We start from the raw sequence: 17,636 nt of genomic DNA, 5'->3' as shown, positions 1-17,636 counted from the left end.
TTAGGAGAAATTAATTAACTATTCCAGGGCCAAGTCGCTGTTAATTGGCTTGGCGTTATCTGAATGTCAGGAATATAACTTAATCATCTCAGATGACCTTTTTTTTGATTGGTAAACTTGTTTGTAAGAAAAATAAAAGAAACTAAACCAGTTTGAGGTAAGGGGACCATAGAGTGGATTATGGGGAATATTTCTCATTGACCTTTTATAAACACTCTGGCCCAGATTCTCAAAGAAGTTACGCCGGCGTATCGCGAGATGCGCGGCGTAAGTGTATATATACGCCGTACCCACAGAACCAGATACGCCATGCAGGACTTGGGAGCAGCAACGCCACGACCCCAATTATGTCGCTGTCCATTCATACCACATTCACACGGTCGTGGGGATAACTTCTCCCCAACGACCGAGGGTGACACCTCTTTGCTGGCAGGAGTGTCACACCCCCCCATTCACACACCAGTCACACTTTAATCTGCACGCCTCACCGTGTGCAGTAATTGAAAAAAAAAAAAAAAAAACTCATGACCTGAGGAAAAACAAAAACGCTCTTCACCAGAGCAAAAAAAGGCAAAACCAAAAAATCAGTTGCCCTGTCGTGGGCCAAGCCTGCTGCCACGGCTCCGTAACTGCCTGGTAGAAGGCTCAGGTGGGGAGGGGCATCAGGTGGAGGAGCATTCCCTGGTCTCTCCCAGGCTGGAGGCCTGCCCTCTAAAGCCACGGCAATGCAGGTGAGGATTGTATTTGTCTCTGCCTGCACCAGCCGCGACTGCCTCCCCTCCGCCTCAATGGCAGCTGTGTTGCCCTGTACGGCCTCTCTCAGGGACCTCACCTCTGCCACGAGGGTAGCCGTTGTGGACTGCAGCTCCCCCAGGCAGGTGATCACTGCTACACTGTTGCCAGACAGATCTTGAAGGGCGTCATTTATGTTGCCCGTGGAGGCCAGGCTGTCTGCCACACGCCGCATCTCTACAGCCATCTCACCCATATGGTGGGTCTGGGAGTCCTGTGCCCTGGTTAAATGTTCCGGAAGGAACTCAGGAACCCCCCTGGTCTTCCTGGTTGCCTTCCTGGGGCCAGGAGAGGCTTGAGGCTTGGCATAGGGGGAGGCACTTGAGGTTGTGGGTGTGTTGAGGATGGATCCTGAGGGGCTGGAAGAGATGGGGCTTGACTTCCGCGACGGATCAGCCGAGAGGGAGGATTCCTCCAAATAGAGGCACACCTCCTCACCCATAGGGACAACGTCATCCTCCATCACCTCTTCATTGGAGGTCTGGGCACTCCCCTCCACCAATGCCTCTTGGCTTCCCAGGGGGTCATGGGATGATGGTGTGGGACGGGCAGAGGCAGATGATGGCCCAGCTCCCTCCTGGACATCTGTGGATGACACAAAACATTCACATATTGGAGGACCCACACACTTGTCACATGTTCCCTTCCACCCCCTCACATGCTACACACCAGATAGGAGAAAAACACATTTACCTGTCCTCAAGGCCTGCTCAACCGAGACATAGCCCTCCACTTGCTCCCTCTCAAGGCACCGGGCAACCACCTGCTCCTCAGGAGTCAGCCTAATAGTAGAGGCTGGTCCACCTCCAGTGGCGCTGGCATGCCTCGTCATCTTGCCCAGCTTCTCCTTGACCTTCCTACGCAGGTTGTTCATTTTTTTTAACAATGAACTTGGGCCTCCTCACTTCATTCCCAAGGGCATTGACCTGGGTGGTAATCCTCATCAGGATCTCATCCCTCTTCACCCTGCTGGTGTCTTTACTTTGTGCCCCATGAAGGCGAGCATCATACCTCTCCATGGCCGATATGATAATGGCCCTCTCCTCTGGGGAGAAGTTCTTCTTCCTCCTATCACTGCGACAAGCAGACATGGCACAAAGGAAGACAGCAAAAGCACTTACACCACTAACAAACAGACGGGTGTACTTTTGCACTCGACGGGCGCATGTCTGGGTGTATTTATGCCCTGGGCGTAAACGGTGGGCCGGCGTATCTCAGGGTTTACGTCGGGCGTAGTTGTGAGCATGCGCAGAGGGGCGCGGGACATACGATCACGTCACGGCGCATGCGCCGGTCGTTCAGCCCTTCATTTGCATGGGGTCACGCTTCATTTAAATGGATCATGCCCACTTCCTTCCTACTTTGAATTAAGCCCTTTTCTGACATGTGTTGCTTACAAGTTAAAAGCCATATTTTTTGCTAGAAAAAAAAAAAAATTAACATATTTTTTTTTTAGCAGAGACCCTAGAGCGGGCATCACTAAATGGCGGACCGTGGGCCAAATGCGGACCGCCTCACTCTATGCGCCCCGCCGCGATACCGCAGTTTAGTATCCTTTTCTTCCCTCTGTCTCTGTAAGTCAGGTTCACACAGAGCAGAGGGAGGCGGGACAGTTCTGAATGGAGGGCGGAGCTGCCGGAGGTAAACAAGTAGGTGATTGGCTTCTAGGATGAAGGGCGGTCTTAGCAACCAATCAGCATCTTGCAACACCCACCCTCCATCCAAGACATGCATCGTCTCCCTCCGATATTCGGTCTGTGCAAGGTAAGTGACAGAGGGGGCAAAGTTACAGGGAGAGAGGACAGGACACTAGTCTGAAAAGGAGGAAAGTGTGTGCCGACTCACATGAGGATATTAAAGTGGAGTTGTTGAGGGCTGTGATGTATGGTGGGCTGGGCTGAGGCCATCAAGGGGGGGCTGAACGGACTGATGTATGGGAGAGATGTGGACATTACAGTGGGAAAGATGTGGACATTAAATTGGGGGAGGCTGAGGACTGCGATGTGGTGGAGCTGAGAAATGTAATGTGGGGGCAATTAGGACAGTAATGTGAAGGGGGCTGAGGATAGTAACGTGGGGGGATAATGTAAATAGAGTCAAATGACAGTACTGGCAGGGGGTTGGTGTCAAGGAAGTGTGAGAACATTACTGTGGAGGGGGGTGTTATAAAGGAGGCCCTGAGGACACTCATCAAGAGGTAGAGGACTCCGATGTGCACTGAGGATGCTGATGTAATAATGGGTTCAGATCTGTACATGTGCACTAGCTGCACACGTCGTGGGTACAGCTGCCCACTTTAATGGGCTGCCCTACCCGCAAGAAACACAAATAAAGACGTCGTTGATGTACTTTCCAAAATGGTGCGGCAGCAACATGCAAAAAGTCCCCATGGCTAACGACATGATGTTCGGACCTCTGCTGGAAGAAATATTTTCTGACCGGACCTCTGAATTTGAATTCATCACCCCTGCCCTAGAGAATAAAATGGCGATCAAATATTACATGTCACACAGCCTTTCAAACGCAATTTTTTGGGGGGGAAAAATTCAAGTTAGACTTACCGGTAACTTGTTTTCCAGAAGTCTTTCAGGACAGCACCTTGATATATTGTGATCCTCCCACTTCATCAGGAAACACCCTCTTTAAACCTTTTAAAAGGAAGGTCCCTCCTTGCACTGCTCAGTTGTTATAGAGAAACCTCCGGCCCCAGCTGGAACACATAAACATATACGTTAGTCACAGCACAGTACATTACACACAGTAGGGCGGGTCGTTGCTGTCCTGAAAGACTTCTGGAAAACAAGTTACCGGTAAGCCCAACTTGAATTTTCCCGAGGCGTCTTTTAGGACAGCACCTTGAGAGGACAACAGAGACTTACTACCTTAGGGCGGGATGACAGCTTGTAGGACCTTTCTGCCGAAAGCCTGATCATTGGCGGAGGCAAGGTCCAACCTATAGTGTCGCACGAACGTGTGAAAACTTGACCACGTCGCTGCCCTGCAGATTTGCTCCGGCGTGGCACCAGCTCTTTCTGCCCAGGAAGTTGCAAAAGCTCTGGTTGAATGGGCCCGAATTCCATCTGGCGGAATCAGGCCTGCCTGTAAATAAGCCTCCCTGATAGCCAGCTTCAGCCACCTAGCTAGTGTCCCCCTAGATGCCTGCTGACCCCTCTTGTTACCCCCAAAAAGGACAAACAAGGAATCTGAACGCCTAAACAAACTTGTTATTTCTAAATAACATAACAAGACTTGTTTGACATCTAGCATATGAAAAAATAATTCCTTTTCCCCCGAAGGGTTAGAACAAAATGTGGGAAGTCCAATGTCCTGTACACGATTAGTGTTAGAAGCCACCTTAGGCAGAAACATTGGGTCAGTTTTAAGCACTACCCTATCTGAAAATAAACATAAATAAGGCTCCCTCACTGACAGGGCCTGCAACTCGCTGATCCTACGTGCTGAGGTTATAGCGATTAAAAATAAAGTTTTGAAGGTAAGGTTCCTAACTGAGGCTTCCCCTAAGGGTTCAAAAGGCTTACTTGCCAAAGATCTCAGAACCACTGAGAGCTCCCACTTCGGGAAACCCTTTACCCTTGGTGGTCTAGATCTCAATAAAGATCTAAAAAACCTAACCACCAACGGTTCTGTGGCTACAGGTCTTTCCAAAAAAACTGTAAGAGCGGATACCTGTACCTTGAGGGTGCTGACAGCTAAACCCTTATCAGCCCCCTCCTGCAAAAATTCCAGGATAGACTTCAACTCGCTAGGATCCTGATCCGATGAACTACACCAAGAGGAAAAAACCTTCCAAACCTTGGTGTAAATGGCTCGGGTTACTTTCTTTCTGCTATTGAGCAAGGTGGAAACCAAGCGGTCAGAAAACCCCTTTTCAGGATTTCCCCTTCAGAAGCCACGCGGCCAAGGAAAGCCGCGCCACATCTGGATGAGAAATCGCACCCTGAACTAGAAGATCCTGCCTGAGGGGCAGGTGCCAACAGGGCTTGGTTGACAAGGCTAGGAGCGTTGCGAACCATGCTCTCCTGGGCCAAAACGGGGCGATGAGAATGACCGGAACTCTTTCTCTCTGGACCTTCCTCAGAACTGAAACGGGGGGGAAGGCAAAGCAGAGGCGAAAATCCCAGGGATGTGACAGAGCGTCCACCCCTAGGGACCCATCCTCCCGACTCAGAAAATAATTTTCCTACCTGGGAGTTCTCCCTCGAGGCAAACAAGTCCACCTCTGGGCGACCCCATCTGCTGGAGATTTCTGAAAAGATCTCCGCATTCAGGGACCACTCTGACTCCCGAATCTGGTGTCTGCTTAAAAAGTCTGCCACCGTATTCAAGGACCCCTTTAGGTGTAGGGCCTTCAAGGAGAGCAAATTGTTCTCTACCCAAGAGAGAATCTCTGTGGCAAGGGACAGGAGTGAACTGCTTCTCGTACCCCCCTGCCTGTTTAAATATGCTACCGTTGTAGCATTGTCCGTAAGAACTTGAACGTGTTGACCCCGGATAAAGGGAGCAAACTCTACTAGGGCCAGGGCCACCGTCCTCAACTCCCTCCAATTTGAGGAATGCAGGGCCTCCTCCTTTGACCACCTTCCCTGAGAAAACTTTTCCTCTCAGTGGGCTCCCCAGGCGCTGGCATCCGTGGTGAGCCTCAATCCTACTGGGAAGGACCATTCCAGACTCTGCAAGCACTTTCTGGTTCTTCCACCAGTAAAGGGATCTCTTTACCCGGGCAGGAATTTTTACCCGGACATCCAGCGAACTGGTCTTGTGATCCCACACTCTTAAAAGGAAAGCCTGCAGGGGCCTGAAATGCAATCTCGCCCACTGGACCGCCGGCATGGCTGAGGTCAGAACTCCTAGAGCTGCAATCACCTGTCTGACTGTCAACGACTGATGTGACTGTAGCAACCGAACAGTGTCCAGGACCTTGGCCGCTTTCTCTGGAGGGAGAAAAATTTTCTGGCACCGAGAATCCACCTGGTATCCCAGGAAACAAATTTCCTGAGAAGGAACTAGGGCTGATTTCTGAAGGTTTAAAATCCAGCCTAGGGATTCCAAGTGGGTCTGTGCCTGAGAAAGATTCTCCAGCAACTTCTCCCTTGAGGGGGCAAAGAAGAGGAAGTCGTCCAGGTAGGGGATGACTGCTATTCCCTGTAGACGCAATGGGGCTATGGCCTCGGCCAGCACCTTGGTAAAAATCCGAGGTGATGACAGCCCGAAAGGGAGGGCCCTGTACTGGAAGTGCTGAACTAAACCCCCCATCTCTACCGCTAGCCTGAGGGGAGATAGGTACGTGTAGGTACGCATCTCTCAGGTCTATCGACGCCATGAAACAATCTGGCGTCAGCAGATTCCTGATCGAGAAAATCGGATCCATTTTGAATTTTCTGTACCTGACACACTCGTTTAACGGTTTTAAGTTTAAGATCAGCCTGAACTTCCCCGTGGGCTTCCTTACTAGGAAAACATGGGAATAGAACCCTCTGCCCTGCTCTGCTAGGGGAACCCGGACCAACACTCCCTGTTGTTGAAGTTCCGCCAGAGAGGACCTTAACGCTACAAACTTTACTGGATCCCTTGGAGCCTGAGTAACCAGAAATCTCCTTGGCGGGGCCTCGGAGAAGTCTATAGCGTACCCCTGGGTTAAAGTGGTCAGTATATACTGGTTGCTTGACACCACTGACCACTGCGGAAGGAAATTTTGCAACCTTCCGCCTACCCTCAGGGTCGGGTCATTGTGGCTTACTGGCGGGCGCAGGAGGATTGAAAAGGACTCCCTTTCCCTTACCCTTCTGCGCCGACCAATTTCTCTTTCCTTGCGGTTTCTTCCCCTTATCCTGCTGTTTTGGGGCCCGAAAAAAAAAACGCTTAGGAGGGGGGGTTCTTATACTTCACTGGGAAGGCCTTCTTGTCTGCCGTCCTGTCTAGGATACTTTCCAGTTCAGGACCGAAAAGAAGATCACCCGAAAACGGGATTCCGTATCTCCTGGCCAGGTTTTTAGCCATAAAGCCCTCCTGGCTGAGTTGGTTAAAGCAGCCGATCTGGCGGACATCTTAATTGCCTCAGCAGAGGCGTCTGCCATGTAGGCTACGGCTGCAGCAATGGTAGAGAATGAATCTAAAATGTCCTGTTTTGGGGAATCTGCCTCAATATGAGCTTTAAGCTTGTCTACCCAAAACTCTAAATTGCGAGCCACGCAAGTGGTAGCCATGGCGGGTTTTAGGTTGACCATAATTGACTGCCAGGCTTTCTTAAGGAGAAGGTCCATGCGCTTATCCATGGGATCCCTAAGGGTACCCATATCCTTGAAAGATAAATCTGTGGACCTAGATACCTGGGAAAAGGCTGCGTCGAGTTTAGGAACCTTGTTCCAGACAGCAGATGGATCTTCTCCAAAGGGAAACCGCCTCTTATGGGATTTAGAAAAAAAGGGCTTTTTCTCTGGATCCTGCCATTCCCGAAGAATAGCTTCGGAAATGACTGAATGAACGGGAAACGTGCGTCCCTTAGGCTCACAGAGACCGGCATACATCCGGTCGTGTAGACTCAGGTCTCTTTTTTCTTCACTAAGACCTAGAGTAGCATAAATGGCCCTGAGGAGACCATCCACCTTCTCTAGGGATAACAAACTTTGAGGAAGACCCAATCTCTTACTCATTTTCTGAGTCCTCACTAGAGAGGGCCTGAGGCTGGCTATCCCTAAGCCCCTCGCTTTCTGAAGGTACAGAAGCCCACCCAGGTGGCAACGTCTTCTGGGAGGACTGCGAGGTGGAGGGCTGAGTGATGGTGACCGGAGCTAGTGATTCCCTTACAGACTGAAAGGTGGCCAGAAGCTCGTTTTTAACTGAGGAGATCAACAGGGTTTCTTCCAACCTTCCCCCATTTTTTCCCTGCAAGAAGGACATCTTTTCTCAGGTTTAACCTAAAGACGAACCAGGGAGAGAAGAAACAAAAAATAGGGAATCCAAAATGAGACCCGGTCTCAAATAGACAGGACCCCCCTCACCTAGGTGCACTAGGAAGAAAAAGGTGAACAACCCATGCCCTGACAGGCCCCCATGCCACTGGGGGGAATAAAAAAGTAAGGAGACAGAGAGAACCCACAGAAAAAAAAAAAAAAAAAAAAAAAAAAAAGAGGTACCCTCGCCTCTAGGGAAAAACAGACTTACATTACTGCTTCCCGCCGAGGTCCTGCTGGTGCCCGTGCCTGTCTCCACCGCTAATGCCTCTGCAGTCTCCATTGCAGAAGGTCAGCGTTCACTCTGTGGCATCCACGGCGCTTCCCGGACTCCATTAGCGCCGCTGTGCCGGACCAGGAAGCGGAAGTAGCCCAGCGTCCGCCCTACCCCTCCCTCCTGGCGCGCCGGAAATGACGCGCCTCTCCAACGACCAGGTTACGCCAAAAAGGCGGTGCCCCGCGTTACCCGAGACGCCTCCCGGTCATCGAAGAATGGCTCCACTGAGCACCGGGAGCGAGGGGAGCCCGATTGCCATCACCGCGCGCGGGTGGTACGGGAGAGTGGACAGTCTCCAGAAGAAGAAAGAAAAAAAAAAGGTAGGAAAGGAGTCCGTCTTTCAGGAACACCTGAGGTATCAGACCCTTCCCAAAAAAAAAGGGTGTCCCCTCCGGAGGAGGAAACACAAAAACTGAGGAGTGCAAGGAGGGACCTCCCTTTTAAAAGGTTTAAAGAGGGTGTTTCCTGATGGAGTGGGAGGATCACGATATCTCAAGGTGCTGTCCTGAAAGACGCCTCGGGAAAAAGCACTTTCAGGAATTAAACTGTAAGGTTAGACCAATTTTTTGCATAACGTGAAAGATGTTACGCTGTGTAAAGAAATGGCCAACATGTCACATGCTTTGAAATTGCGCACACTCGTGGAATGGCAACAAACTATAGTACTTCAAAAGCTCCATAGGCGACGCTTTAAAAATGTCTGCAGGTTACCAGCTTAGAGGTACAGAGGAGGTTTTGTGCTAGAACTATTGCTCTAGCTCCAACGATCAGGCCGATACCTCACATGTGTGGTTTGAACACAGTTTAGATTTGCAGGTGCGACTTAAGTATGCATTTGCTTCTGTAAACATCCCTTGTGACAGTAGTCAATGACAGGTACACTTTATGGAGAGATCTGGGGACTAGAAGACCCCAAATCCCTCCTTTGCACTTAAAAAGCATTCAAAAACTTTATGGTTGGCAGTTTTGAATGCTGTCATTTTATTTGGTGCCTTTAAAAGGGTTCGTAAATGTTTTTTTTTTTTTTTTTTAAACATGTCATACTTACCTTCACTGCGCAGTTCGTTTTGCACAGAGTGGCCCCGATCCAAGTCTTCTGGGGTCCCTCGGCGGCTGTCTCAGGTCCTCCCAGCAAAAGTTAACCCCCTTTTGGCAAGCGCTCTCCCGAAGGGGGTTAGCTTGCAGGCACGCACCCGTGTGATACAGTGGCGGCATAGCAGTCAAGTCTATCAATCGGCCCCCCGGCGCGCCGTGTCATTGATTTGTTTGACAGCAGATGGAGCCAATGGCTGCTTTGCTTTCAATCTAATGAAGAGCAGAGAACAGCCTAAAAGACCGGGCAGAGAAGCCAGCGGGTTCACGACGCGGGAATTTTTAAGGGCTCAGGGGCTTGCTTGTAAGAATCAAATGTTTTTCACCTTAATGAATTAAGGTGAAAAAAAGGGAAGCTTTACAGCCCCATTAAGTCTTCAGTAAACCGGAAGTCATAACATTGCTTCCAGGTTACTTGATCCGGGAGTCAATCAAAGCAGATTCTGGTGGGACGGGAGAGCCTGGGTGAGCCACGGCAGAACGTCCCGCTCGTTCGTTGGGATTACAGCCAAGCGGCTGCTAGCTGCATCAGTTGTTATCCCAAGAAAACCGTCCATTGGCTCTAACAAACGGTACCAGGGTGCAACCTCTTCAAGCCGATGCCGCATATTTGAGAACATTTGACATGAAGGGGGGGGTTAAAAAGAAAATCATGTTATAGTTGGCTGCTCTGGTTTTACACAGATGCCCAAATCCTCCGCTTCTTTGATCTTACGCTGGGGCTCCGGCCTGCTGGGAGCCCCCACAGCAAGCAGCTTGCTGCAGTGGCACCAAAGCAGGCGTGCTCCCAACCCACGCCGTGTGTCCATTCACACACGGAGATGTGGCTCGGCCTCACCGTTTATCTCCCGATTGGCTCACTGGCTGTGATTGACAGCAGCGGGAGACATGGGCTGAGCTCCCATTGCTGCCAAAGCCAATCAGGAGTGCAAGTCCCCAGAGAGGCAAGGCGGACATGGACATCGCTGAAGAGAGACACAGAGCATTAGAGCACATTATTATTAGCGCTATAGGTTTATGATCCTTATGTAGGGTTGCCACCTCATCCCTTTAAAACAGAACACATATGAATTACACAGGTTCTGAGGCTAATTTAATGCAGGTAAGGCACCAAATGAGTCTAATTACCACCTTAATTAGCCACAGAACCTGTGTAATTAATATGTGTTCTGTTTTAAAGGGATGAGGTGGCAACCCTATCCTTATGTGATATTACAATAGAAATTATAGGTCCTCTTTAATGGGACATCAGGAATCAAATGAATCCCCCCCAATTTGATGCTTTAACAGCTTCTTCTCCAGTCACAACAGCCAAGGAATAGCAACTCTGCAATTAATGCGCAAATCGCTTTGGTTTCAGAGACCAAACATGCGTTATGGCTATCCCAGGTGCCCAGGAGGGGCAGATAAGTTTGTGATACATGGTCTTTACAGCCACCTGAATCACTTCCACAGAAAAGTGACTTAGTAAGTGCACATATATTCCCGGCTGAAACAGAACCTGCGAGTGTGTAAAAGTTGCTGCTGCCTTACGTCAGTGGCAGTAACCTCTGGAAACAGCAGATAATGCACAAAATTAAACTAAGTTTTCGCTACAAGAGGAACGATAAAGTTAGACTCCTACCTGTTTCAGAGATTACATCATCCGCTGCTCTTCTGGCTACTTCTGCTGAGATCTTGTTTAAGCGGTAAGCCTGTGTCAAAATATAAATTTCTCAGAAATCATACATCACAGCAAAAATGGCATGCTACAGTAAACTACATAATTTAGCAGGTAACCAGTCTTGGACATGCTACAAAAAAAAAACCAAAAAATAAATAAAATAAAAAACTTCACTCAAGTACACAGCGAATCCAGCATGCCCTGATGCTGAAGAAGCAGAAGAGCAAAACAGGCAAGGCTTATATACAATTTTTAAATATTTTGTACCTTTTTTTGGTAATTATAAACAGGACAAATTATACAACATTGTTACTGTAAAAACATTACATTTTATTTTAAACAGTAATCAAAAAAAAAAAAAAATTCTCCCAAAAAAAAAACACATTTAAAAGAAAATATCAACAAGAGAAAGCGTTGTTTGTCCTGAAAAAGGCAACGTGTGTCAACTTAAAGAGGGGGTTAACCAATACAAGTTTTACTTTCTCTTTTGAGGTGTGTGTAAAGCCTGCAAATGAAAAGCATTCCATACTAGCCCATTAAATGACACATACGTGCAAACGCTGTGCACAGCACGTCCATCTTTGCCCCTCTTCTTTACAGGACTAACGGGAGCCGTTAGTCATGGGACACGCTGGGGAAGAAATGGCACGAAGGTCCATTTCTTCACAGCACATGCGCCGATGACATTGGCACACTACAAGTGAAATATCTCCTAAAAGGCGCACGTTTAGGCAATATTTCCACCATCTATAGGTAATCCTTATTATACAATTACCTATAGATAAAAGACAAAGGGTTTACAACCACTCCTGTGACCCATTTTCAGCAGAGAGCGGTCTGAAGTCCGCTCTCTGCTGATGTCACACAGATCAGTCAAGGCACCTTGTCACCCTGACTCTAGATCCGCTAGGTGCCTGGACCAATAGCCATCCCAGCGTCTCGGCAAGCCACTGAGACGCCCGCTCTCCACTCCTCCACAGCTCAGCACTCCAGTGAGTGTGGAGGAGCAGAGCTGCTGATTGACAGTCAGCAGCTCTCTGCTCGGAGATCAGAGCCATTGGCAGTGTTCATGGCTCGGTTTGACGTTCACAAGAGATAACAGGAGTTTAGGAGCGATTGACATTTTTACAGCTTCTAATCTTCTCCAAAAAAAAAGAAAAAAATCAAGAAGGGTTTTTTTTTCCTCTGAACGTCCCTGTCAGAAAATGCCTGTAATCGTCAGAATGTGCAAAGACCCATAGAATACAATAGAAGTGCTTGTAGAGGCAAGTTGGGGGGGGGGGGGGGGAGGAACCTTTAGAATCAATGCTTTTTTTTGTCCTGGACCACGCCTCGAAACAGAGTTACCGGTAAGTCTAAGTCTCCCTTAGACTTACCGGTAACCGTTTTGAGGAGTGGTCCGGAACAGCACACAATTCAAATCCGTAAAGGGCAGCTTCCGTCCCTCTTCCCCAGTCTTTATCTGAAAAGGAAAATACGATTGAATGGCGAGGGGGTGGAGGGCGTAGCATAGACGAATGGCATACTTCTGGGCCAAGGCGTCTATCCCCTTGGCCCCCACTTCATTCCAGCGAGACGTACACTGGAACCCTGCTATTTGATTTGTTGAACAAGTCCACCTCTGGAAGGCCCCATTTCTCTACCAATAGCTGGAAGACGTCCTTGTTTAGTGACCATTCTGACTCGTACACTTGGTGTTGGCTCAGAAATTCCGCCAGATGATTGTCCACTCCCTTTATATGGACTGCGGATATTGACTTGAGATTCCTCTCGGGCCCAAGAAAAGATAGCTCGCCAGTCTGATTAAGGACCAACACCATGTTCCCCTTTGTTTAAATAAGAGACCGCTACCACACTGGCCAAGAGGACTTGTACGCGGTGACTTTCCAGCTCTTTTGGCAAATACCCTTAGCGCTTCCCAGATTGCTTGCAACTCCCTCCAGTTGGCAGATCTTTGGGACGATTTTCTCCCAGTGCCCTTGGTCTACTCTCGACCCCCAGCCCCAGGCATCCGTGATGATACGGATGGACACCGGAAGCAACCATAGTAGACCATGCACAAGGTTCTCCTTGTCCCTCCCTCCACCACAGAGACCTCTTGGTCTTTGGAGATAGGCGGAGAAGATGGTGTCCAGTGATTCATGCGCTCCGTCCCAGCTGTTCAGGATACTGGCCTGGAGACACCTGAAATTGGCCCTTGGAAATGGTACTGCAGGGATTGTTGCTGCCAGAAGACCCAAACCAGACATGGCTAAACGGATGGAAACTGACAGATTGTTTTGAAAAAAAGACCGCTGTCGCCTTTACCTTTTTTACTTTCTCCTCTGTAAGATACATCTTCTGCGTTACCGAGTTCACCAAGAACCCCAAAAACTGCAAGGCCTGTGTCAGGGTTAGGTTCAACTTCACCCTGTTTATCAATCACCCCAGCATTTCAAGAAAGGAACTGGCCACATGCATATCTTCTTGTAATTGGAGCATTGAATGTGCAAAAAATAAAAATTGTCCAAGTATGGGAGGACCAATATTCCTTTTAGTCTCAGTGGGGTCAGTGCCTCTGCCAGGATTTATATAAAAACCCTGGGGGGGGGGGGGTGAGGACAGGCCAAATGGCAGGGCACCGAATTGAAAGAGTCAAACCTGCTTTACCCACTTGATTGCCACTCAAAAAAAAAAATTGATTGTGGATTGGGACCTGTAAATAAGCATCCCTCTGATCGAGGGAGGCCATGAAGCAATCCAGGGGGGGGGGGGGGGGAATTTACTTCACTATAAAGATTGTTTTCATTCGAAATTACATAGATCACTTATGTGTTAAGAGGCTTAAAGTTCAGTAGTAGGCGGAATTTCCGACAGTTTCCTTAGCACGAAAACGAGAGAGTAGAAACCGTGGTTTATTTCTCACTGTGGCACTGGAATAAGAACCTGCTGGTCTAACAAGTCGCCAATTTGTGACAACAAGGCTGTCTGTGGATCCCTGGAAGGCGTGGTTACAAACGTCCTTGCAGGCTGAGTGCCCTTAAACTCGATTAGATAGCTGTAATGGAACCCCAAATGGGACAGGGGTTAAATCCGTTCACGATATTCCATCCCACTGCTGCCACCAATTGTAACGGTCACCACCGTTTACGACCTTCCATCACATTGAAGACAGCTTATCGACACTCCAACCAACAGGACCCGATCCATCCCATTTCCCCCGAATCAAGACGAGACACGCAGCTCTGTACTTGTTCCAAAATGAAGACAACTTTAATGGTTCACTCTCAGCTTTTATACAGTTTTCAAGGCACATGAACAATCAAACTCTCCACCCACACCCTGGGGGGCTTCAATACACCTTCAGATGGCCAATTGCTAAACATTCTAGACATCGCGGCGCCGGTATATAGTCATCATGATCTAATTACTGCACATTCCTTCATTAACAAAACACAAACAAAACACCATCACACAATGATATCTTCTCAATCCACATCCCTAGACAGACATTCTGTCTCCGCATACAGCTTGGCAAGTTCCATTACACATCTTATATCAATAAAATTCACACAAAGCAGCATCACACAATGAGAGGTCTTTCAGAAGCAGACTCAATTAGCATGTCACTAGCCAGGGCTAATCATAGAAATGAGTCACTATTGACTGGTTGGGTCACAATTAACCAACAACTTGCAATATCTCAAGATCCTGCAATATGAACCATCAGTGATGTCCCCTGTCCTGTAATTTAGGATATAATTTCTCAGTCACCCTATCGGACATAATGTGACCCTAGACATAAGACTCCTTGGTGACGCCGGTACAGGAGTACCCCTCATCCTTACAAAGTCTCTGTTTGTCCCGGGTCATTCCGTTACAATAGCCTTCCCTGATAATCCTCAATATTAATGCATTTGGGGTAGTCTTTTGCCACAGTGGGAGGAACTGCCCCAATCTCCCTCCCACAGGAACCAAGTCATTGGGATTTGGTGGTTTTCTTAGAGGAAAAACAGGACACCTTTCTGCTTTCCCCTTTCCAGAGTTTCTAAAAAGGATGATCCTTTAGGGGTCTGACCCTGTAACGACCCTTTTTTTTTTGCCTCCAAAGACGTTTCCCTGGGGCTCTTAACAAAAAAAGCCTTTTTCTTACAGTATAAAACGTTTCTAGATCTTGCCCAAACAAGGAGGTTGCCTTCAAATAGGATGCCAGGATTTTAACCGTAAAGCCCTAAGAGGAATTTACAGACTTCCTGCCACCTCTTCCTTAGGCAGCACTACTTAGGCTCAGGGAAGGAGAGCTCCCATTCAGCCTCCTCCTCCGGGGGAACACTAGGGAAGAGGGATGGAAGCCGCCCTTTACGGATTTGAATTTTGTGTTTCCTGCCTCCGGAGGTGGAGCTTATCTCTAGTGCTGTCCTGAAAAGGACTAGAGAAAATGGTAAATTTAGGTTTCTCCACAGAGGAAGATTGGGTAAAAATAGGATTTTTTGTACTCACCGTAAAATCCTTTTCTCTGTCATCCATGGATGGACACAGTCTCTTCAAGTCTTGACAAGTGGGTTATGTTCCCATTTACAGGAGAGGACTAGGCAGAAACATGTTAGATATTCAGATACATGTTAGTTTAACAGAGCTGAACAGCCCCGCCCAGGGGGCAGTCCCTCAGAACATAACCCTCCTCACTGCAGCATGCAGCCTCAGTTCGTAACAAGCAGTACAAACCTAAAAAAAAGAAGAAAAAAAAAAAGGAGGGGTGGGGGCTGTCTGTCCATGGACGACAGAGAAAATAGGATTTTTTGTACACACCGTAAAATCCTTTTCTCTGAAGTCCATGGACGGACACCGCTCCTTAAATCTTGACAAGTGGGTTATGTTTCCTGTTTACAGGAGAGGACTAGGCAGAAACATGTTTAATACATGTTACATTAACAGAGTTGAACAGCCCCGCCCAGGGGGCAGTCCCTCCAGACATAACCCTCCTCACTGCAGCCTCAGTTCGTAACAAGCAGTACAAACCTAAAAAGGAGGGGTGGGAACTGTGTCCGTCCATGGACTTCAGAGAAAAGGATTTTACGGCGAGTACAAAAAATCCTATTTTCTCTTATTGTCCATGGACGGACACAGCTCCTTAAATCTTGACAAGTGGGATGTCCCCAAGCAGTGTCAAAAAACGAGGGGTGGGAAATATATCAGTAAAACCAATTTTAACTTCACCCCAAAAACAAGCAGAGCTCCTCACCGGAGGAGGTGCAACTTTAAACAGCTGCCGGCAAAAACTAGCGGCTGAAAAAAACATAAGATGCACTCACAGCAACCATGTAAATTCTGGAAAAAGCGCTAACGGACGAGCAAATCGCCGCCTCGCACACCTGTGAGACTGATGCATGATGTCGGAAAAAAAAAACCCAGGAAGCACCAATTGCCCTGGTCGAAAGTGCCGTGACCGGAAAGGGGGGCACGCCCCTTAGGAGCATAGGCCTGTATGACGGCCTGCCTGATCCACCGAGAAATGGTGGTCAACGAGACCGCCAGGCCCTTTTGTGGACCAGACACAGACACAAAAGAGAGTCAGAAGCTCCGAAACGGAGCCGTAGTAGGCTGGTATACCTGCAAAGCGCGTACTACGCCTAAAGTATTAAAGGCCGAAACCTCCTTCGGAAGAAGGGAAGGTCCCGGGCGCACCATCACCTAATCCTTATGGAGGATCAAGCATGGCGGCTTGCAAGACAAGACCGCCAACTCAGAAACCCCTCTAACAGAGGTAAAGGCCACTAAAGGGGCCACCTTCTGCGATAGTGTCAAGAGAAAATCTCTGATGTTTCCAAAAGGAAGGTTCTTGAAGAACCGAGAGCACCAGAGTCAAAACTCATGGGGGGAAGAGATGGGCCAAGAGGGGAAAGTATATGACAAACCCCCTGCACAAAAAAAGGGGACCCACCAGGGAACGGGCCGCAAAAAGGCCACTGAAAGAACACAGCCATGGCTGAAATCTGCCCCCAAACGGTGCTTTAAGCAATTTTTAGATCCACTCCAAGCTTTAAAAACAGCAGGACCCTGGACACCGAGTACGTCCGTGGACGTCACGCCATACCTTCGCACCAAGAGAGGTGCGACGATAGATCCTCCGGAAGAAGACTACGGTGCCCTGTTGAGATGACCGAGTCAGACAGACCCCGGTCACCTAAAGTCTGGCTTCCAATAACCATGTTGAGCAAGTCAGTGACTGTACAACAGGAGGAAGTATGGGACCTCGAGACAGAGGAATCTCCTGCCCTGGCAAACGCCAGGGTACCTCCGGTACCAGGCGCCCGATATCGGCGTACCAAGGACGCCAAGGTCAATCTGGAGCGATTAGCATCATCGGGATCTCCTCAGCCTCCACTCTGTGGAGCGGCCGAAGAAGCAACTACCATGGAGGAACGGCAAAAAATCACTGATACAGACCCCACAGGGCCACCAGCGCGACTGACGCGTCTGTACCAGATCACTAGACCAGATCACTAGACCAGATCACTAGACCAGATCACTAAACCAGATCACTAGACCAGATCACTAGACCAGATCACTAGACCAGATCACTAGACCAGGCCACTAACTTTGACACCCTTGAGACAAGCGGCCAGGAGATCCATGCCCTGGGAGGCTCACCTCCTGCAAGGGAGCCGAAACACCCCAAGCACAAAGACCAGTCGCCCTGGTCCAGCATCTGGCGACTCCAGTAGTCCCCCTGCCGGCATACCTGATGGTAGACCGAAGCCACAGCCGTGGCGTTCTCCGGCTGAAACCAGATCGGTCGACCACGAGGAGAAGCATAGCCTGGTCTCCTAAAATAGTAGGACAATGAACAGTAGATAGCACC

The 17,636-nt window shown here is 48.8% G+C and overlaps 1 protein-coding gene across 2 annotated transcripts in view; it reads right to left on the bottom strand.

Annotated features, from left to right (window-relative positions):
- MTR (5-methyltetrahydrofolate-homocysteine methyltransferase) overlaps positions 1–17,636 on the bottom strand; it is a 1,155,773-nt gene that overhangs the window by 981,895 nt on the left and 156,242 nt on the right. For both annotated transcript variants that reach the window (XM_040350739.1, XM_040350741.1), the window contains exon 4: positions 10,757–10,826. In XM_040350739.1, the coding sequence (XP_040206673.1) occupies positions 10,757–10,826 (70 nt within the window). The remainder of the gene's footprint in view (positions 1–10,756; positions 10,827–17,636) is intronic.

The sequence above is a fragment of the Rana temporaria genome, chromosome 4, assembly GCF_905171775.1.
Source record: "Rana temporaria chromosome 4, aRanTem1.1, whole genome shotgun sequence".
In the NCBI taxonomy this organism is placed as follows: Eukaryota; Metazoa; Chordata; class Amphibia; order Anura; family Ranidae; genus Rana; species Rana temporaria.
The sequence above is the reverse complement of the archived record's forward strand: the minus strand, read 5'-3'. Positions and strand labels throughout refer to the sequence as shown.